Source organism: Lampris incognitus, chromosome 13, assembly GCF_029633865.1.
Source record: "Lampris incognitus isolate fLamInc1 chromosome 13, fLamInc1.hap2, whole genome shotgun sequence".
In the NCBI taxonomy this organism is placed as follows: domain Eukaryota; kingdom Metazoa; phylum Chordata; class Actinopteri; order Lampriformes; family Lampridae; genus Lampris; species Lampris incognitus.
In genome coordinates, this window is record NC_079223.1 from 3,973,521 (window position 1) to 3,997,416 (window position 23,896).

At 44.9% G+C, this 23,896-nt stretch overlaps 1 protein-coding gene across 1 annotated transcript; it reads left to right on the top strand.

Moving 5' to 3' along the window:
* The first annotated feature begins 12,017 nt into the window (after positions 1–12,017).
* gfral (GDNF family receptor alpha like) lies at positions 12,018–19,191 on the top strand. The gene is made up of 5 exons (XM_056292245.1): positions 12,018–12,039; positions 12,529–12,684; positions 12,845–12,904; positions 13,134–13,449; positions 18,924–19,191. The coding sequence occupies exons 1-5, from the start codon at positions 12,018–12,020 to the stop codon at positions 19,189–19,191; spliced, it is 822 nt and encodes a 273-aa protein (XP_056148220.1).
* Positions 19,192–23,896: the final 4,705 nt, after the last annotated feature.

Consider the following 23,896-nt stretch of genomic DNA (forward strand, 5'->3'; position numbering starts at 1 on the left):
CTGTGTAGGTCCCCCTCCTGCCACCAAAACGGCTCTGACCTATGGAGGCATGGACTCCACAAGACCTCTGAAGGTGTCCTCTGGTATCTGGCACCAAGACGTTAGCAGCAGATCCTTTAAGTCCCCTAAGTGGTGAGGTGGGGCCTCCATGGATCAGACTTGTTTTTCCAGCACATCCCACAGATGCTCGATAGGACTGAGATCTGGAGAACTTGGAGGCCACAGCAGCACCTTGAACTCTTTGTCATGTTCCTCAAACCATTCCTGAACCATGTGGCAGGGAGCATTGTCCTGCTGGAAGAGGCCACTGCCATCAGGGACTACCGCTGCCATGAGGGGCTGTACCTGGTCTGCCACATGTTTAGGTAGGTGGTAGGTGTCAAAGAAACACCCACATGAATGCCAGGACCCAAGGTTTCCCAGCAGAACACTGCCCAGAGCAGCATCACAATCCCTCCGCCGGCTTGCCTTCCTCCCATGGTGCATCCTGGTGCCATCACTTACCCCGGTAAACGACGCACACACACCCGGCCGTCCACATGATGTAAAAGAAAACCTGATTCACCAGACCAGGCCACCTTCCTCCACTGCTCCATGGTCCAGTTCTGATGCTCACATGCCCATTGGAGGCGGTTTTGGCTTTGGACCGGGGTCATCATGGGCCTGCTGACTGGTCTGAGGCTACACAGCCCCATACACAGCAGGCTGTGATGCCCTGTGTGTTCTGACACCTGTCCATCACAGCCAGCATGAACTTCTTCAGCAGTTTGAGCTACAGGAGCTCTTCTGTGGGATCGGACCAGACGGGCTAGCCTCCCCTCCCCACACACATCAGTGAGCCTTGGGCGCCCGTGACCCTGTCACCGGTTCACCGGTTGTCCTTCCTTGGACCACTTTTGGTAGGTACTGCCCACTACATACCAGAAACACCCCACAAGACCTGCTGTTTTGGCGATGTTCTGACCCAGTCGTCTAGACATCACAATTTGGTCCTCGTCAAGGTCGCTCAGATCCTTACACTTGCCCATTTGTCCCGTTTCCAGCACATCAACTTCAACAACTGACTGTTCACTACTGACTAATACATCCACTGACTAATACATCCACCCCTTGACAGGTGCCATGGTAACGAGATTATCAGTGTTATTCACTGACCTGTCGGTGGTTTTAATGTTTTGGCTGATGGCTGTACATATATTGAAGTTTAGAACAGGTTAATGTCAATAATACTTACTTGAGAGTGAATATGGAGAAACAGGTTTTTGTCAGGAAAAAAGAAATTGTCAGGAAGGGCATCCGACGTAACATTTTGCCAAATCAATATGCGGATTGACAAGACCATACCGGATCGGTCGAGGCCCGAATCAGCAACGGCCAGCATTGGTGCTGTGCCAACTGATGGAAACTGAAATCTGCTGTGGTGACTCCGGAGAAACGGAACAAGACGAAAGAAGAAGAAGATGGAGAAATACATTTTACTAACCAAGGGTGGTAGGTTACTAGTTTAACTTCAGTGGCTACTGTGTCATCTGCCGAGCTACTGATGGTGGTGCTGCAGAAGATGTCCTGTCTGAAAAGCACCGGGATAAAAAGCACCGGGATAAAAAGCACCGGGATAAAAAAAGCACCGGGATAAAAAAGCACCGGGATAGAAAGCACCGGGATAAAAAAAAGGTACCGGGATAAAAAGCACCGGGATAAAAAAAGGTACCGGGATAAAAAACACCGGGATAAAAAGCACCGGGATAGAAAAGCTCCGGGATAAAAAAGCACCGGGATAAAAAGCACCGGGATAGAAAAGCACCGCGATAAAAAAGCACCGGGATAGAAAAGCACCGCGATAAAAAGCACCGCGATAAAAAGCACCGCGATAAAAAAGCACCGGGATAAAAAAGCACCGGGATAAAAAAGCACCGGGATAGAAAAGCACCGGGATAAAAAGCACCGGGATAAAAAGCACCGCGATAAAAAAGCACCGGGATAAAAAAGCACCGGGATAGAAAAGCACCGGGATAAAAAGCACCGGGATAGAAAAGCACCGGGATAAAAAGCACCGGGATAGAAAAGCACCGGGATAGAAAAGCACCGCGATAAAAAGCACCGGGATAAAAAAGCACCGGGATAAAAAAGCACCGGGATAAAAAAAGGTACCGGGATAAAAAGCACCGGGATAAAAAGCACCGGGATAAAAAGCACCGGGATAAAAAAAGCACCGGGATAAAAAGCACCGGGATAAAAAAGCACCGGGATAGAAAAGCTACCGGGATAAAAAAAAGGTACCGGGATAAAAAGCACCGGGATAAAAAAAGGTACCGGGATAAAAAGCACCGGGATAAAAAGCACCGGGACAAAAAACACCGGGATAAAAAAGCACCGGGATAGAAAAGCACCGGGATAAAAAAGCACCGGGATAAAAAGCACCGGGATAAAAAAGCACCGGGATAAAAAAGCACCGGGATAAAAAAGCACCGGGATAGAAAATCACCGGGATAAAAAGCACCGGGATAAAAAGCACCGCGATAAAAAAGCACCGGGATAAAAAAGCACCGGGATAGAAAAGCACCGGGATAGAAAAGCACCGGGATAGAAAAGCACCGGGATAAAAAAGCACCGGGATAGAAAAGCACCGGGATAAAAAGCACCGGGATAGAAAAGCACCGGGATAAAAAGCACCGGGATAGAAAAGCACCGGGATAGAAAAGCACCGCGATAAAAAGCACCGGGATAGAAAAGCACCGGGATAGAAAAGCACCGGGATAAAAAGCACCGCGATAAAAAAGCACCGGGATAAAAAAGCACCGGGATAGAAAAGCACCGGGATAAAAAGCACCGGGATAAAAAGCACCGGGATAAAAAAGCACCGGGATAAAAAAAGGTACCGGGATAAAAAGCACCGGGATAAAAAGCACCGGGATAAAAAAGCACCGGGATAAAAAGCACCGGGATAAAAAAAGGTACCGGGATAAAAAGCACCGGGATAAAAAGCACCGGGACAAAAAGCACCGGGATAAAAAAGCACCGGGATAGAAAAGCACCGGGATAAAAAAGCACCGGGATAAAAAGCACCGGGATAAAAAGCACCGGGATAAAAAAGCACCGGGATAAAAAAGCACCGGGATAGAAAAGCACCGGGATAAAAAAGCACCGGGATAGAAAAGCACCGGGATAAAGCACCGGGATAAAAAGCACCGGGATAAAAAAGCACCGGGATAAAAAGCACCGGGATAGAAAAGCACCGGGATAAAAAAGCACCGGGATAAAAAGCACCGGGATAGAAAAGCACCGGGATAAAAAGCACCGGGATAAAAAAGCACCGGGATAAAAAGCACCGGGATAGAAAAGCACCGGGATAAAAAGCACCGGGATAGAAAAGCACCGGGATAGAAAAGCACCGGGATAGAAAAGCACCGGGATAAAAAGCACCGGGATAAAAAGCACCGGGATAGAAAAGCACCGGGATAAAAAGCACCGGGATAAAAAGCACCGGGATAAAAAAGCACCGGGATAAAAAAAGGTACCGGGATAAAAAGCACCGGGATAAAAAAGCACCGGGATAAAAAAAGGTACCGGGATAAAAAGCACCGGGATAAAAAGCACCGGGATAAAAAAAGCACCGGGATAAAAAAAGGTACCGGGATAAAAAAGCACCGGGATAGAAAAGCTACCGGGATAAAAAAAAAGGTACCGGGATAAAAAGCACCGGGATAAAAAAAGGTACCGGGATAAAAAGCACCGGGATAAAAAGCACCGGGACAAAAAGCACCGGGATAAAAAAGCACCGGGATAGAAAAGCACCGGGATAAAAAAGCACCGGGATAAAAAGCACCGGGATAAAAAGCACCGGGATAAAAAAGCACCGGGATAAAAAAGCACCGGGATAAAAAAGCACCGGGATAGAAAAGCACCGGGATAAAAAGCACCGGGATAAAAAGCACCGCGATAAAAAAGCACCGGGATAAAAAAGCACCGGGATAGAAAAGCACCGGGATAGAAAAGCACCGGGATAAAAAAGCACCGGGATAAAAAAGCACCGGGATAGAAAAGCACCGGGATAAAAAGCACCGGGATAGAAAAGCACCGGGATAAAAAGCACCGGGATAGAAAAGCACCGGGATAGAAAAGCACCGCGATAAAAAGCACCGGGATAGAAAAGCACCGGGATAGAAAAGCACCGGGATAAAAAGCACCGCGATAAAAAAGCACCGGGATAAAAAAGCACCGGGATAGAAAAGCACCGGGATAAAAAGCACCGGGATAAAAAGCACCGGGATAAAAAAGCACCGGGATAAAAAAAGGTACCGGGATAAAAAGCACCGGGATAAAAAGCACCGGGATAAAAAAAGCACCGGGATAAAAAGCACCGGGATAAAAAAGCACCGGGATAGAAAAGCTACCGGGATAAAAAAAAGGTACCGGGATAAAAAGCACCGGGATAAAAAAAGGTACCGGGATAAAAAGCACCGGGATAAAAAGCACCGGGACAAAAAGCACCGGGATAAAAAAGCACCGGGATAGAAAAGCACCGGGATAAAAAAGCACCGGGATAAAAAGCACCGGGATAAAAAGCACCGGGATAAAAAAGCACCGGGATAAAAAAGCACCGGGATAGAAAAGCACCGGGATAAAAAAGCACCGGGATAGAAAAGCAGCGGGATAAAGCACCGGGATAAAAAGCACCGGGATAAAAAAGCACCGGGATAAAAAGCACCGGGATAGAAAAGCACCGGGATAAAAAAGCACCGGGATAAAAAGCACCAGGATAGAAAAGCACCGGGATAAAAAGCACCGGGATAAAAAAGCACCGGGATAAAAAGCACCGGGATAGAAAAGCACCGGGATAAAAAGCACCGGGATAGAAAAGCACCGGGATAGAAAAGCACCGGGATAGAAAAGCACCGGGATAAAAAGCACCGGGATAGAAAAGCACCGGGATAAAAAGCACCGGGATAAAAAGCACCGGGATAAAAAAGCACCGGGATAAAAAAAGGTACCGGGATAAAAAGCACCGGGATAAAAAAGCACCGGGATAAAAAAAGGTACCGGGATAAAAAGCACCGGGATAAAAAGCACCGGGATAAAAAGCACCGGGATAAAAAAAGCACCGGGATAAAAAGCACCGGGATAAAAAAGCACCGGGATAGAAAAGCTACCGGGATAAAAAAAAAGGTACCGGGATAAAAAGCACCGGGATAAAAAAAGGTACCGGGATAAAAAGCACCGGGATAAAAAGCACCGGGACAAAAAGCACCGGGATAAAAAAGCACCGGGATAAAAAGCACCGGGATAAAAAGCACCGGGATAAAAAAGCACCGGGATAGAAAAGCACCGGGATAAAAAAAGGTACCGGGATAAAAAGCACCGGGATAAAAAAGCACCGGGATAAAAAAAGGTACCGGGATAAAAAGCACCGGGATAAAAAGCACCGGGATAAAAAGCACCGGGATAAAAAAAGCACCGGGATAAAAAGCACCGGGATAAAAAAGCACCGGGATAGAAAAGCTACCGGGATAAAAAAAAAGGTACCGGGATAAAAAGCACCGGGATAAAAAAAGGTACCGGGATAAAAAGCACCGGGATAAAAAGCACCGGGACAAAAAGCACCGGGATAAAAAAGCACCGGGATAAAAAGCACCGGGATAAAAAGCACCGGGATAAAAAAGCACCGGGATAAAAAAGCACCGGGATAGAAAAGCACCGGTATAAAAAGCACCGGGATAAAAAGCACCGCGATACAAAAGCACCGGGATAAAAAAGCACCGGGATAGAAAAGCACCGGGATAGAAAAGCACCGGGATAAAAAAGCACCGGGATAAAAAAGCACCGGGATAGAAAAGCACCGGGATAAAAAGCACCGGGATAGAAAAGCACCGGGATAGAAAAGCACCGGGATAGAAAAGCACCGCGATAAAAAGCACCGGGATAAAAAAGCACCGGGATAAAAAAGCACCGGGATAGAAAAGCACCGGGATAAAAAGCACCGGGATAAAAAGCACCGGGATAAAAAAGCACCGGGATAAAAAAAGGTACCGGGATAAAAAGCACCGGGATAAAAAGCACCGGGATAAAAAAAGCACCGGGATAAAAAGCACCGGGATAAAAAAGCACCGGGATAGAAAAGCTACCGGGATAAAAAAAAGGTACCGGGATAAAAAGCACCGGGATAAAAAAAGGTACCGGGATAAGAAGCACCGGGATAAAAAGAACCGGGACAAAAAGCACCGGGATAAAAAAGCACCGGGATAGAAAAGCACCGGGATAAAAAAGCACCGGGATAAAAAGCACCGGGATAAAAAAGCACCGGGATAAAAAAGCACCGGGATAGAAAAGCACCGGGATAAAAAGCACCGGGATAAAAAGCACCGCGATAAAAAAGCACCGGGATAAAAAAGCACCGGGATAGAAAAGCACCGGGATAGAAAAGCACCGGGATAGAAAAGCACCGGGATAAAAAAGCACCGGGATAAAAAAGCACCGGGATAGAAAAGCACCGGGATAAAAAGCACCGGGATAGAAAAGCACCGGGATAAAAAGCACCGGGATAGAAAAGCACCGGGATAGAAAAGCACCGCGATAAAAAGCACCGGGATAGAAAAGCACCGGGATAGAAAAGCACCGGGATAAAAAGCACCGCGATAAAAAAGCACCGGGATAAAAAAGCACCGGGATAGAAAAGCACCGGGATAAAAAGCACCGGGATAAAAAGCACCGGGATAAAAAAGCACCGGGATAAAAAAAGGTACCGGGATAAAAAGCACCGGGATAAAAAGCACCGGGATAAAAAAGCACCGGGATAAAAAAAGGTACCGGGATAAAAAAGCACCGGGATAGAAAAGCTACCGGGATAAAAAAAAGGTACCGGGATAAAAAGCACCGGGATAAAAAAAGGTACCGGGATAAAAAGCACCGGGATAAAAAGCACCGGGACAAAAAGCACCGGGATAAAAAAGCACCGGGATAGAAAAGCACCGGGATAAAAAAGCACCGGGATAAAAAGCACCGGGATAAAAAAGCACCGGGATAAAAAAGCACCGGGATAAAAAAGCACCGGGATAGAAAAGCACCGGGATAAAAAAGCGGGATAGAAAAGCACCGGGATAAAGCACCGGGATAAAAAGCACCGGGATAAAAAAGCACCGGGATAAAAAGCACCGGGATAGAAAAGCACCGGGATAAAAAAGCACCGGGATAGAAAAGCACCGGGATAAAAAGCACCGGGATAAAAAAGCACCGGGATAAAAAGCACCGGGATAGAAAAGCACCGGGATAAAAAGCACCGGGATAGAAAAGCACCGGGATAGAAAAGCACCGGGATAGAAAAGCACCGGGATAAAAAGCACCGGGATAGAAAAGCACCGGGATGTGGATCTGTGTCCTGGTTGCTGCACTAGCGCCTCCTCTGGTCAGTTGGGGCGCCTGTTCAGGGGGGAGGGGGAACTGGGGGAAATAGTGTGATCCTCCCATGTGCTACGTCCCCCTGGTGAAACTCCTCACTGTCAGGTGAAAAGAAGCGGCTGGTGACTCCACATGTATGGGAGGAGGCCTGTGGTAGTCTGCAGCCCTCCCCGGATCAGCAGAGGGGGTGGAGCAGTGACCGGGACGGCTCAGAAGAGTGGAGTGATTGGCCAAATACAATTGGGGAGAAAACGGGGGGGGGGTAAAAAAAAAAAGAAAAACAACAACAACAGCAGCAAGTCTGACAAGCTGTTGTTGTTTAGAGTGTGTTCATTGCCAGGTCATGTGGATCGCTGATGACGTAAAACGGACGTTACTGCTTTAGCTAACCAGCGAGCTTCTGTACTGAGGGAATGTTAACCTGAGTACAACACAGCAGCTCCTCTCGTGTTCTTCAGATGAGTTTATTGAAGTGCTTCTCCAAGGATCAGACAGGCAGACGGTGAGGAAGTAAGAGTCAAGTAAAGACCAGCTATTCGGCTACGACTGTTACCGAACACTGCTAGCATGTTGGCCACGCAGCCTAAATGGTGTTCTGCCGGCAGCCATACCAGCTCGTACCCTGGCTCTGCTGCAGGACAGAAGCTAAGCAGGTGTGGGCCTGGCTAGTACTTGGATGGGAGGCCTCCAGGGAAAATGAGTTGCTGCTGGAAGTGGTGTTGGTGGGCCAGTAGGGGGCAGGCCTCCCTCTGGTCCTAATTAAACAACAAATATTAAATCCCAGTGCAGTGACGGGGACACTGTGCTGTAGGATATGCCGCCCTTCAGATGAGACGTTAAACCAGGTCCTGACTCACTGTGGTCATTAAAGATCCCATGGCACTTATCACAAAGAGTAGGGGGTTCCCCGGTGTCCTGGCAACATTCCCAACCTGGCTCTCTCCATCTGGCCACCTCATCAACCCCCATGTAACTGGCTCAGTGATTCCTCCCTCTCCACCTCAAGCTGATGTGGGGTGAGCGTTCTGGTGCAAAATGGCTGCCGTGCCTCAGCCAGGTGGTGCTAGAGATTGGTGGTGGTTGAAGTGAGTTACCCTCTTCAATGTGAAGCGCTTTGGGTGTCTAGAAAAGCACTATATAAATGTAATGATTAATATTTTTATTTGTTGTTGTCTAATTCAAACTCAACCAACAAAAAGCTTTATTGCCGTGCCCACCTCATGTACAAACAGCAACAATGTTGTTATTAGCCTGATAATGTTTTGTTTTGTTTCTTAACAGACAGGGAGTGGTTGAACAAAGAGTAAGTGATGAGATATGGCTGAGCTGAGTTGAGTTGAGTTGAGTTGAGTTGAGTTGAGTTGAGTTGAGTTGAGTTGAGTTGAGTTGAGTTGAGCTGAGCTGAGCTGAGCTGAGTTGAGTTGAGTTGAGTTGAGTTGAGCTGAGTTGAGTTGAGCTGAGCTGGGTTTAGTTGAGTTGAGTTGAGCTGAGCTGAGTTGAGCTGAGTTGAGTTGAGTTGGGTTGAGCTGAGCTGAGCTGAGTTGAGTTGAGCTGAGTTGAGCTGAGCTGAGTTGAGTTGAGTTGAGTTTAGCTGGGTTTAGTTGAGTTGAGTTGAGTTGAGCTGAGTTTGAGTTGAGCTGAGCTGAGTTTAGCTGAGTTGAGGTGAGTTTAGCTGAGTTGAGTTGAGTTTAGCTGAGTTGAGCTGAGCTGAGCTGAGCTGAGCTGAGCTGAGTTGAGTTGAGTTGAGTTGAGTTGAGCTGAGTTGAGCTGAGTTGAGTTGAGCTGAGCTGAGCTGAGTTGAGGAAGAGCAGGTGACAAGGAAAAGGAGAATGTGTAGGAAACACAGGCTGTCTGGATGGGATCAAGGTGGACTTAACTTCCAAGGTTCCAGCCCTGGCTTTCCGACACACTGCACGGTGAGTCTCCTGAATGTTGAGTCATGAAGCGTTTTATCTTCACACTACTTAAGAGTGCTCCTAAATGACCCTAAAGCTCCAAGCTGAAAGGTCCCTCTGAAAACCGCCTCAAGGAGCCGAGAGCAACGTTTACTAATGAACTGGGTGAAGGTTTAAGCTAAGAGGAGGCAGCGTTGTCCCATCATTTTTAATCAGTATTTCTAACTTGATTGTACTGTCTATTAGTGCCGAAACGGTTAGTCCCTTGATTGATTAGTCGACTGACAGGAAATGAATCGATTACAATCTTGATAGTCGTTTAATGATTAGAGTCGTCCATCAAGTGAAATGCCAGACATTTGTTGGTTTCATAAATGCTAAGATTTGCGTGCCTTCCTCTGCTTTATATAATTATGAAATGAATCATTGAGGGGTTTTTGAGTGTTGCTCAGACTAGGTTAACAGTTTTAAGACTTCTCTTTGAACTCTGGAAACTTAAGATGGACATTTGTCGATATTTTTAACTTCTTACGGACTCCATGATCAATCTGTTAATTGCAAGAGACTGATGGATTGTGAAAATAACAGTCAGTTGCAGCCCTTTTATTTATATTTAAAATGTCTTAAAGTCACAAAACCTGCACATTAACTGCTAGTCTGTGAAAATGGTAGGGGGGGGGGTCTCGGAGGATGCCCCCAGTGGTGGTTGGTCAGTATAAGGGAGTGGTCTTTGCCTTGCCACCACAGTCAGGAAAGTCATAGGGGAAATGCTGGTTCACAGAGGGCCAGGTGGCGCTTGTAGACTGCTGCACACGTGGACTCCCAGCCGGTTTAAACACCAGAACCACCGGGACTTCACTCCCACCTAAAACGACCATGGGCGGTCAAATTGACGGCCAGTTTTTAAACCCCTTATTCTGTCAAGATAAATAACCAATTGAGGTATTAATGCATTGCATATGTTAGTATGTCTGTTATGAAACTAACTGACACCAAGATGAACACTTTAACACCTGGAACACTATTTTTAAACAATTTGAACTTCAGAGAGACATGGTCCAACTCGAACGGCTAAAGTGAAGAAGTGAAAATATGACCTGAAAAACAAAACAGAAAACACATGTTGCTAATCTAACAAACGTAACAAGGCCTATAATACGTGACCTGTAAAAAAATTTACTGTAAATAAATATTGAAACAGTCCCAAACAACGACCGGGACTTAAAAACTACTAGAATGACCTTAGGTAGATCTTATTGTACCTTTTTTTTTTGTGCAATTGATCAAAAACTCATTTTGATGCAAATATTTGCAGTTTTAGGAGCATTCAGGGAGCGGCAGGTCTGTACCTTTTTCCCCAGGCATTAAAGTTTGAAAATCCAAAGCGGTCATAACGAGCGTCTGGGTTGTTCTTTCAGCACTCTGTTGATTTGAGTACTCGGCCTACTGTCGGTGGGGGCGGGCTACTCTGCACATGCTGTGTACACCCAGCCTCTTTTCCCTTTTGGGTCCTCCTCATGCACCACACCTCCTCCGGGTGTCTGCGGAGCGGCGAACCTCTGGTTTCATCCTCCCACATTCCAGGTGCAGAAGTCGTGGGTGCGTCGACCTGCTAGACACCAGAGCTGAGCTGTGGGCTGCAGAGCTGCCAGTCATGTACACAACAGGCCTGGAAACCGCAGTGCTAATCGGTGAGTCTGAGTCCCTTTACCTTTCTGACTTGATGGACGACCGTGGCCTCCTCATCTTTCATGTGATGGGGACATGTTTTTATCTCGTCTCCTACAGTAGCACGGCGTGTGCTTATGACGCACACTTACATTACATACATTACATATACATTACATACACATCACAGAACACAGGAGCCCATAAGTTGTACGTATGTAATGTATATATGTAATGTATATATGTACATATGTATGTAATATATGTAATGTATATATATATGTAATGTATATATGTATATATGTACGTATGTATGTAATATGTGCAATGTATATATGTATATGTGTATGTGCATATATGTATATGTGTATATATATATATATGTGTGTGTAATATATGTAATGTATATATGCATGTATATATGTACGTATGTATGTAATATATGTAATGTATATGCTGACGTTCTAGCAGTTCTAGTAGTTTCCTGGTGCTGAGTGGTTGAGGTGAACAAGCCCAGTCCATTTAACAAACTACGTATTTGTCCCTTCACCACTTGGGGGACCGACCACTGACTTGTGATTTGAGTAATGGTTTGTTAGTCCACAGATTATCCCATGACGTTATTATGACAGTACGTATATCTTTCAGGGGTTGTTATCCAGCACATAAGCAACGTAAGGCTTCCTTCTGACTCTTCAGACTGTTCAGGTGTAACGGAAACCTGCACGTCGGACTTATGCACGGGTCAGCTGGCCTTCCTCCGTGGAATCTGTGACGATGATGATGGTAAGCATTTATCAGTTTAATGGTGTTCTGTTTGGGTCAAAATGACGCGTTTGAAATGACAACTACCGAGCATAAACGGTGTTATATCAGTTAATGTTAGTAATGAGTGAGATAAGGATAAGACGTTTTTAGATAAATATTACAATTGTATTGCTATAAAATCCAAAGGTGGCTCGGGTCACTATGAGCGGTGAACAATACATCCCCTGCTGACCGGTGAACAGAACATGAGGATTAATCCGCTGTTCTGTCTGCAGCAGTCTTGAGTCCAGGATTATGCGGCTGCAGTGGCAGGACGGTAATGAAATTGTCTCACAAGGCTCAGGACATGAGTGGTTTTTCTATTGAATTGGACTGACTCACACCTCTTGTAATATGGTTTAAACGTCATACAGAGGCAGTAGCCCGGAGCTACTCCGTCATCATCTCCATCACTTTCTATAATAAACCATCCTTCACCTCTCCGACAGCCTTCATTTGCTGAGCGGACATTAGCAAAATAATGAAAGTATCATTAAAGACAAACTGAACGCTTCATCCTGTTGCTATTTCGTATTGAATTTGTCTGTATGAATTTCTTTAAAATCAGACGCGTACTTGTTACGGGTACGTGACATGTGTAACCTATACATCTTACAAATTGTATACCAAAAAAAAAACAAGCCTTCACAAGAGAAAGCAGAGCATCTCCGTAGTAAACAGAAAACAGCTGTGTCACAGGAAAGACCTCGCTTGCTTGCAGAAAATCCTGTTTTTCTTCTCTTGATAAATCCGCATGCTGTTCCAGATGAGGGGTGTCAAATAAAAGGCTCAAAGGTCTGTAACATGAGCGTCCAGTCCATACTGGACCAATTTCCCTCCATGCAAGGCTGTGTGTGCGCCTGGGAGGAGCAGCTTTGTGCCTCTCTGCAGATGCTCACCACACAATGCAATCAGAGGCCAGGTGCAGTATTCTCAGCATTCTTTGTGATAAGCCTAAACAGCCAAAATTACATATTTGTTTACTGGAAGGTGGTGTATTATGTTGGACCGGTGAGAGCAAATGATTTGCTTTGACACAAATCTGCTGGATGAGCGCTAATCATTCCTCCTATCTGGTGTAGTTCAGCAAAGGAGGGCTGCTCCGCTGATAGACTGGCAATACAGCAACCTGAGAGGCCGGGGTAATTACTTCATCGTGTTTGTCAAATGGATGAATGATTTTATTAAATGCAATAAATAAAATACATTTATACATTTATAAAATGCAATACATTTATCATTTTACAAGTATAAAATGCAATACATTTCTAAAATGCAATAAATAACTAAATAAGTTTATGAAATGCGATACAAATATTCACCATGCTTTCTTTGAATAGTGCTGCAGCAGTGTGCATTTTGTTTTGGTAGCGTTTGACGGTGCTGGGTCCTGCTTGAAACAAACCGCAGCCTGCATCCATGACGAGGTCTGCAACAAACATCTGGTGCCTCTCGTCCAGGCGTGTCCTGCAGAGCGATGCAACAGCAGCCGGTGTCAGCAAGCCACTCGGCTCTTCTACGGGGGGATGCCTTACAGGATAGCCGAGATGCTGGTCCTGTGCAGCTGTGAGCCCGAGGACGAGGACTGTCTGCACTTGAAGAATGTCCTGCACAGCGGGACATGTGGCGATGAGACCGTGACGTGTCAGGAAGGGCTCGGCCTCTGCCTGGGGAACCGGCACTGCAGGTATCGCACTCTCTTGTCTGTAATATCGGACTTTGGAATATCTCATCTCAAAACAAATATGGCTAATTATAAATGAAAGTGCTGAACTTATGTCAAACTTTTTTTAGCAAAAAAAAGAAAAAAACTGACTTCAACGTTTATCTCTTGACCCAATCCAAGTATTGTTGGTAAAAAGAAAATAGATCAAATGTCATTTAGTAGCCTTTATCGGTATCGTTTTTCTCATTCACTCATCATCTAATGAATGCCGACCTTTTAAAGAGTCCTCACACCTCTATGATATTCTTTGACTTTTGCTGTATGTAACTTTTTCTTTTGTTGTGTTGTGTTGTGTTGTGTACCCGTGGTCTGGAGCCACATCCCTCTTATCCATGATTCACCACCTACAGATACGCACAACAGCACACTTGCTTGACTTTCTAAAAGGTCACGTACACAGTAAACATGCTGCAAAGTTGGCATCACTGCTAAAACCTTTTCCCGATTGTAGAGCGTTCACGAGAGCGGTTCTGGCCTCACTGGTGCCGAACGCTGGCACAGCGCGAACCAATGAAAAGTCAGTGGAAAGAGGTGATGCGGCACAACAACCCCTTGTTTTACCCAAGGAAGCATGAAAGGAATATTTTTCATTTATTTGGCGTTCAACTTGAACATTCAACTTGAACGTCAGTTTTGTCTGTAGCCAACTAATTAGCGTGGTTCCTCACAAAACCAGTTGGCGACCCGGCTACTCAGCTGAAGTTCCTGTTAGAAAGAATCAGAAACACTTCATTTTTCATTTCACATGGTGTCCCCCAGCCCACAGCAGTGCAACACAAAGACAAAAACACATCCAAACTACAAGAACACACATATCCAAACTAACACACACATCAAAACTAAACCAAAAAAAAACACTGTCCAGGACAACGAACGCCAGCCAGGATGACCACCAGAACCGCCGGTCCGCATGGCTCAGCAGCCAGCCCAGCTTCCACATCCTGTCAGACTGCCCTCGGTGCCTCCTCTTCGGGTGCAGCTCCGGTCAGGGCTGTGGTCCTTAGGCCTACAGGATGCAGCAGACCAGGCTCCCTCAGCCGATCCACCGCCAGCTCTCCCAGCTGGACGCCCCCGACACACCTTCCCATACTCCACACGACACCAAAAACACAGTCAAGGCTAGGCGAGACCACCACCAGACCGCCCCCGGTGCCATCGGAACCGCCGGTCCGCATGGGCTAGCAGCCAGCCCAGCCCGGCCCGCTTCCGCATCCTGTCAGACCACCCTCAGTGTTACCTCTTTGGGCACAGCTCCAGGTAGGTCCGTGGTCCCTGGGACCACAGGACGCAGCAGACCAAGCTCTCCCAGCCGATCCAGCGCCAGCTCTCCCAGCCGATCCAGCGCCAGCTCTCCCAGCCGATCCAGCACCAGCTCTCCCAGCCAACGAAGACAAACTTAGACGTAGACATGGACAAATACTGGGGGAGGCTGCTGCAAACGTGAATTTGCGCTGCCATCTTCCATATGTTAAGTTGCATAGTATGTTCACCTTGAGATTGTGGGCTTGCTGCTGTTCCACCAATTACAAGAATGGATCATACCGAGCGCACTTCTAGGCAAAACGGCGACTTGCTGCACCATATCACCCCTTTCCATTCACTTTTCATTGATTTATGCTGTGCCAAAGTTTGGTTTTGTGTTTAGTGTAAATGCACAATGAGTGAAGGCTCTTTCCCGACTCCACCATAACAGAGACAATGTCCTTCATGGAATATAATAAGCCTTCTCTTTTCCATTTCTCAAATCTACACACAAATCTGCACAACCAAAACAAAAAGGTGAGATGGAATTGCGTAGAGTTTGCTAATTCCCCACATTATCGATTATTTTTTATGGAATTCTTAAATAGTAGCTAAACCCTAGGCCATCTTAGTGAGTTTGTTGACGTCTACAAGTTAGAAACCATATAAAGGTTAAAAACATGCCAGTCTGGTCTTGGTACTCTGTGATGTGGCATAGCAGGATAAACACAGAAGCAGCTGATAAAATGAATAACGGCTCCTCTGTTGCATGGAAGTGTGCCAAAGAACCAGCATTGACCGTCCTGTTGACAACTGTTAGTAATGGCTATGTCAGTCTGTGCTGATAGGTGTGTTGGCACACCTACATCCTGCAGACCCATTATGAACTTCATTACCTGCAGCTGGGTTTATCCTGCTATGCTAACATCACAGAGTGCCAAGACCAGCCTGCCAGGTTTTTAACCTTCAGACGTCAGCAAACCCACTAAGATGGCCTACGGCTTAGTTACTCCTGAAGAACTTAAGGATGGGTTGAAAACTACTTGTTTGTAGATTACTTTTCTTTTCAAAAGCTATCTGTGGATTTCCCTAATCATGACAATTAGAAATCTGCCACGATGAGCGTTGTTGTGGATATGTGTATGAGGGGCCATGAGGGCCATTATTCAGAATTAACTCGTTCATATACTATACTGAAAAAAACACACACACACACACACACACACACACACACACACACACACACACACACACACACACACACACACACACACACACACACACACACACACACACACACACACTCAAGTGAATTTCGGTGAAAGCGGAGGAGGTTTCAAAGGAAACGGAAGGCATTTCAGTGGAACCAGAAGGTGCTTGAGAAGAGAGAGTTCAAGGCATAATCCGGGCTATCGAGTGGTGTTGGTTCGTTCGCTACGCTGATGTCTGCTCGACGATTCCATGACAAATGCTCACAAGACAAATGCTCACAAGACAAATGCTCACAACACTAAAAGAAAAGAGACAAATGCTCACAAATTGTTTTATAATCTATATTTACAGCGAAAACTGTGATCCCTATTACATGCTTAGACCTATGTGATATTTCTTGTGACATACAACAGACTGTTCAATGGAATATTTTTCCATGAATAAAGGTTAATTAAGATTATGTATTACCAAACAGTAATTGATAGTCTCATTATCATGATTATCTGTAAGATCCCCATTTCATTTGTCAGGGAGATGTGATCCCTCTCACATGCTCAGGCCTATGTGATATGTCTTATGGGACATGCAACAGAATGTTCAGTTGACTTTTTGAAAAATAAAGATTGTTAAACAATTTGTGAGCATTTGTCTCTTTTTCTTTTAGCATTGTGAGCATTTGTCTTGTGAGCATTGGTCTTGTGAGCATTTGTCTGCACAGCCTGCTGGACAGCCTGCAAGCAGCCCTACTGAAGCGGCAGCTTTACTTGACACCATGTTGGCCCCACCGGAGACCGTCTGAGCCCTGTCAAACGCCACAACAACGGGTTATTCTCAATCACGTGACTTTTTCATTGACAACAACGCGCAGCTCCGCCATGTTGGAGGGCAGCTAGCCCTTAGCAACCACTGCTTACGGTGAAGTTCCCATTGTCGGTCTGTGTTTACATTTTGTGATGTTTTATTTCCACACTTTGAAAAACAGTTTGCAAAATACATTTAGCAAAGTTCTGGCCTAACGGTGCAAAGGATCAGATTCGAGCCAGAGAAACAAACAGCGCAGGAGAATGAAGCATCTATTAGACATGGAACCACCACGGCTGCTCTGTGCGAATCAAACCCTGAAACAAATCCTGTCACTCCGGCTGCTCAGGAAACGTTTAGCATCGCAGTGACGGCAACACGCTACCCTGTGGACTGTTGTCCTCCAACATGGCGGATGTGATATGTGACGTAATATGAGACTAACCCACAGGGCAGCAACTTGGAGTTGTGATTATAATTACTCTGAATCTCTAATGAGATATACTGTACCAGTAACGCCTAGAGAGTGTTCGGTGGTGTTTGATGCTATCCCTTCTGGTCTGTGCATGTTATTCAGGCCCTCTGGCAGCTCCCCTCTCATATCATTCAACCCTCCTGATGTGTCACAGTCTCCTCTTGGTCCTGTCTGCTTCTCATCATGTAAACTTCTGAACTCCAGAATAAGAGCCATGTTTCAGGATAGCCTAGTTTCCGTCCCACCAGCCGCATTTTCTTGGAACAACTTTGTGAATGATGTTGAATAGAAGAAAGCTTGGTCGTTACCACAAAGGTTTTTTTTAACAAACAAAGTCAAAGAGGTTTCATTTAAATTGCTACACAAATTCTACCCTGCAAAACAATATTTATCAGAGTTTAAAAATGATACAGATGTTGAATGTTCTTTTTGCCCAGTGCCTCCTGAAACACGTGTCCACTTATTCTGCTCATGTCAGTTCACTTATAAATTCTGGAGAGACTTCCACAAGTTTATCGCTGATTTTGTCTTTTCTGATTTTCACCTTTACAATAAGAATGCTATTTTTGGTTTTCATAATTTTAATCACAAAGATGGTGATGCATTCTTTTTTATAAATATGCTCTTGTTTTTAGCCAAGTTTCATATACATAAATGTAAATTCTCCAGCAGAAAGCCTCAACTCTTTGCACTTAAAAGAGAAGTTGAACAATATATAAGGACAATCTCTACTTCAAACAACACAAAGGTTTTAAAAACTATCAACATTTGCAAATCTCTGAATCTGTTTACATAAAATATGATCTCACCTTTATTTATTTATTTTTTATAATTTACTTTCTCTTTTGTGTCTTTCCTGTTTTTTTTATCTTCAATCTATTGTTTTTGTGGTGTCTCGTGTGTCTATTTTGCTCTGTTTGAATGTATTTGAAGTATCAATAAAGTAAGAAAAAGACAACTTGGGAGTTGCGACGATCGGTTGCTGCCCTGTTGCTGTGGCGTTTGACAGGGCCAGTATGGCGTTAAGTCAAGCTGCCGCTTCACTAAGCTGGTTTGCAGGCTGTGTGTGTGTGTGTGTGTGTGTGTACTTCATTCAAATAAAGTGTTTAAATCAAGTATTCTGACTCTGGTTCTGAGGCTGTTGAGCAGACATCAGCCTAGCGAACAAACCAGCGCCACTCGATAGCCCGGATTATCATTTACACTATTTCCTCAAACAACTTCCGGTTCACCTGAAACGTCTTCCGGTTTAACTGAAACGTCTTCCGGTTTAATTGAAATTCACTTGTGTGTGTGCATGTGTGTGGTTTTCAGTACAGTATATGAACGAGTTAATTCTGAATAATGTCCATCAGGACCCCTCATATATGTATGTGAGCCACAGCACACAAAATCCACTTTGACATTGTGGCCCATGGTTTGTCATATATTTACGTCTCATCTTCTCTCTCTTCCGCCGTTGTTTATGACAGCACATTAGCCTTCCATTTAATAAAACATAATTTAAAAAAACAATAACAGGAGGTCACACCCCTACAAAATGTATGTAGAATTATTGTGGAAACACAATTCTTTTTTGTGTCTGTTTTCATAAATCTTTAAAATTGTTTGCTTGTACCGACTTCAGAAAACATGTACGCATGTACTTCTTTCACACCTACAAACTGTAACCCCCAGTTGGCTGATCAAATGTTCAACTTGTTAGAGAACAGCTGCAAGCCTTCCGAGCCAAATGCTGGAGTGCTGAAGACGGTCAGTGTAGCGAGGACGACTACAGGAGGGATGAATGCATCAGCAAAATGGACCCGGCCCTTATCCTTGGCGGGGAGGTTCAATGTAAAATGGCCTTCCTGGCCACCGTGGGCACCGCGCTGCAGCATCCCTGCACTTGCAGAGGGCTTTACCACGAGGACCTACAGAAGTGCAACCTACTTCATGATATACTTCACAACCGATCACACTTCCGTAAGTAGCAATTTAATTTCCAAGACACAGACACGTCCAAATTCCTGAGGCATTTTTCAAAGGCTAGCTGGGAGCTCCTCAGTTCAACTGCTGTTGTGCTGGTTTCAGTCACACCTCCAGAAGACCTCGGGGAGCATCGCCAACCTCCGGAAATTCACCAATCTGCACACAGTCACAAATGGCTAACCCGTAAGCTCCCGTCTCAACTTCAGCACTACAGCAATCAAAACCATCAGCTGGCTTGTCTTATGTTCCATGTATATTCAGATGTGGACACGTGTGATGCTTGTCAAAGCTGATTCATGCTCGTTATTCCAGATCATCTACCTTACACATTTTCATATGTGCTACTAATTGGGGTTGTGATGTTAGTGACCATGGTTGTTTTCTATAAAGTCGGGTGAGTACATCCAAAAAAATTTTAATTATAAGATGTAGACAAATATTACCAAAATAACATTTACGTGTTTTTTTCCCACTCATGCAGGATGCTCAGAAGAACGGACCACACAAAATGTCCTCCTGAGAAAAAACAACTGTGCTGACATTCTCTGATGTTTAAACGTGTGTGTTAATGCATATTATGAAGTACACGTTTTAAATACATTTACACAGGAAAAAAACAACTAGCAGAAAAATATTGTGTGATATCCATCCATCCATCCATCCATCCAACCAATATCCAAGCCACTAATCCTGCTCTCAGTGTCGCGGGGCTACTGGATCCTATCCCAGCAGTCTTTGGGCGGCAGGCAGGGAGACACCCTGGACAGGCTGCCAGGCCATCACAGGGCCAACATACAAACAAACAAACACACACACACACACACACACACACACACACACACACATTCACACCTAGGGACAATATAGTACGGCCGGTTCACCTGACCTACATGTGGTTTGGACTGTGGGAGGAAACCGGAGCCCCCGGAGGAAACCCACACAGACACGGGGAGAACATGCAAACTCCACACACAGGACGACCCCCAAGGTTGGGCTGCCCTGGGGCTCGAACCCAGGACCTTCTTGCTGTGAGGTGACCGCGCTGACCACTAACGCTAAAAGATGATGACTACGGAGTCCACTCGGTGCTGTTTCCTCAAGACAAAGCTGTTGTGTCCGTGTGTTACCATCAGGTTGTTATCACGTTAGGAACGAGAGCAGGATGAGCGGCTTGGATCATGGATGGATGGATGGATGGATGGACAATGTGCAACTAGAGCAGCATAGATAATCCATCACTAGAGGAATTGTTAGAAAAGCACTCTTGCATCTTGGAGACAAATGTCTGTGTGGAAATTAATGTCTCCTCAATAATATCCCTTTTCTCACCTAAGAGTCAGATGATGTTTGTTTTTGTTTTTTAGTTTGCGAGTCCTTTAGGTCAGAACTAGCCATATTAATTTTGTGCAAAGGTTTTCAGATTACCATCATCTGAATTGTTATGCGGTGACTGTCTGACAGCATGCTGGATTAATTTAAAGGTGATGTGAGCACTGTTGTCACCTAAGTTCTATATTTTTCTTTCTAACATTTTTATTTTATGGTATCACTGCCACTGACTTTGATTATATCATAAATCTATCCAAACATCTTGAAATATAGCAGTTTGACCTTGCCCTGCTGGCATATTAATCCTTGAGGGGACACTTTTTTCCCCTTCCATATCCTTAAAAGAAACCTCGCAGGGTAAATCTCCTGCTTTAGAGCAAGGACTGCCAAAAATGAGCCATTTCCCACTTTAAAAACATTTGCAAAGATTAATGTGAGGACAAGAGGATCCATTCTGTTTGGTGGTATCTCCTGGCACAGTGTTAAATGTAATGCGTTGACTTAAATAATTTTAATTGGTAGCTTCTCTTAGAAACCATCACCATCAGCAGTACTGATCACGACTGGCAGACTTAAGAGATGAAAAAGCCACCACCAGGAAACTCTAAAGCAGGTATTTCTTGCTGGTGTTTGTGCTTTCATCTGTTGCACAAGCTACCCTGGTTTTGACAGCTAACTAACGCTTATGCCCCTTTTCCACTACATGGTACTGGCTCAACTTCACTCGACTTGACTTTTTCCCTTTTCCATTACTGGAAAGCACCGGCATTTTGGTGACTGTTACCACTTTTCTGGCACGACCTTTGTCGAGGTTCCAAAAAAACTGGAGCGGGTACCAGAATCAATGCAGACCAGCTACACTGAGGGGGCACTGTTACGGTGATGGAAAACGACACTGCGAGTTGAGTCGAGTCAAGTCGAGTTGATCCGGTACCATGTAGTGGAAAAGGGGCATTAGCTAACTGCTAGCCCATGCAGAACCGCAGTTCCGGTAACACTGAGGGTGGTCTGTCAGCGGCCTCGCCTAGTGCTGACTGTGTTTTTGGTGTCGTCGTGCGGAATGTGGGGAGGTGTGTCGAAGGTGTTTGGCTGGGAGAGCTGGTGTTGGATTGGCTGGGGGAGCCTGGTCTGCTGCATCCGGTGGGCCCAGGGACCACGGCCCTGCCTGGAGTTTCGCCTGGGGAGGAAACACCGAGGGCGGTCTGCTAGCCCATGCAGACCGGCAGTTCCGACAGTCATCCTGGCGTTCGCTCTCTTGGACTGTGATTTTTTGTTTTGTTTTTTTTGTTTTTTTGTACGTATATGTTGGATATATGTGTTTTTGTAGTTATTTTTTTGTATATGTTGGCTATATGTGATCTTGTAGTTTGGGTATGTGTTTCTGTCTTTGTGTTGCACTGCTGTGGGCTGGGGGAAACCATGTTTCGTTTCATTTCATGTGCGCAGGTGCATGGACTGAAATGACAAATAAATGTTCCTGATTCCTGACAGGCTCTTTAACGGGTTTTCCATCACCCATCTCCTTCTTTCCATCACTATTGGGTTGACAGATAATGAGGGATCAAACTCCAAAAAATTCAATGATAAAAACTGTTGATGAAAACTTAATTTCATAAATGCGTAAGTGATTTGAATGAAACACTGATTTTATAAAGCAAACCAACTAATCGATAAAAACATTGATAAATGTCTTTCTCATTCATCTTAACCGTGTTCACTATTTGTCATTTGACGACGTTTACACTGGTGTGACCATTTTTTTGTTAATTTGGGCTCTTACCAATGTGTCGGTCACAAACCATGCCCACACGCCTTCTTCAATTTCATGTATGCTATGCCCCTACTAAATTAGAGTGCATATCCATCCATCCATTATCTGAACCGCTTATCCTGCGCTCAGGGTCATAAGGATGTGGGAACCAGGCCATTTTGAATATAGAACATTTTCAATATAGACTATACGTAGGCCTATAATAATGCCAGTGATTTTCAATGTATATTAGCACTCTCTGCGATGACCTGACAGCCTGTCCAGGGTGTCTCCCCGCCTACCGCCCAATGACTACTAGGATAGGCTCCAGCATCCCTGCGACCCTGAGAGCAGGATAAACAGTTTGGATAATGGATGGATGGATACATTTTTTTATAGACTATATTGCAATAGTGAGGGAGACAGCTAGGAAGGTGCTTGGTGTGTCATCAGGACAGAGGAAAGAAAACGAGGAGACTTGGTGGTGGAACAAGGAAGTACAACAAAGTATACAGAAGAAGAGGTTGGCAAAGAAGAAGTGGGATAGTCAGAGAGATGAAGAGAGTAGACAGGAGTACAAGGAGACACAGTGTAAAGCAAAGAGAGAAGGCAAAGGAAACGGCGTATGGTGAGTTGTATGACAGGTTAGACACTACGGAAGGAGAAAAGGACTTGTACCAATTGGCTAGACAGAGGAAACGAGCAGCGAAGGATGTGCAGTAAGTTAGGGCGATCAAGGATAGAGATGGAAATGTGCTGAGTGGTGTAGATTGAACAAAGATTGTTCGATACAAACAGATTTGCAATTTCAGACACAATGTCTTACTTCAAAATGTAGCTCACATCCAGAAAGACACTTCACTATTCCTGGTCACTAATCTACCCCGATGAAGTTCTTTAACGCTCAAATAGAGTGCCCAAAATCTTAATTCAAAGGGTCTACAGAAACCAGTATCTAATCAGTAACCAAAAATCCATCCATCCATCCATTATTCAAACCGCTTCTCCTGCTCTCAGGGTGGCGGGGATGCTGGAGCCTATCATCCCAGCAGCCATTGAGCGGCAGGCGGGGAGACACCCTGGACAGGCTGCCTGTGGTGTAACTAAATATAAACTGCATAAATAACTGTAGTGGTAACTCTTCTGTTAACACAAAAGAAAATAAACAAAACAACATAAGGTCAGTTTCTATAAAACATGAAACATTTGGTACGTTAACATTGAATGAAATCCAAATGAAATGTGCAGTATATCTCAAAATACGTTTTATCTCGGCGCTAACTCAGACGCACAAAATGGCGGCCGCCATTCAACCCCCATACAGCGCTACACAAAGAAAATAACCGTTTTCAGCACATCGTGCACACATTAAATGTTTTCACACATGAACTGTAACAAAAATACACCTCTGTAAAATGAACTTACAGCGCTTTCAGTAGGTTATCAACCTCACGGCCCTCTCACGAGTCACTCAGCATGTGCAGATAAAATCTGTAAACATCGGACCATCTACATTACCACCGGCGGTAAACATTACATGTTGTCCTTCTATACAACCATTTTAATGTCCGTCTTTGGATCATTTTGTACAGAAATAACATTTTAAGCATATTTACCCCTTTTAAAAC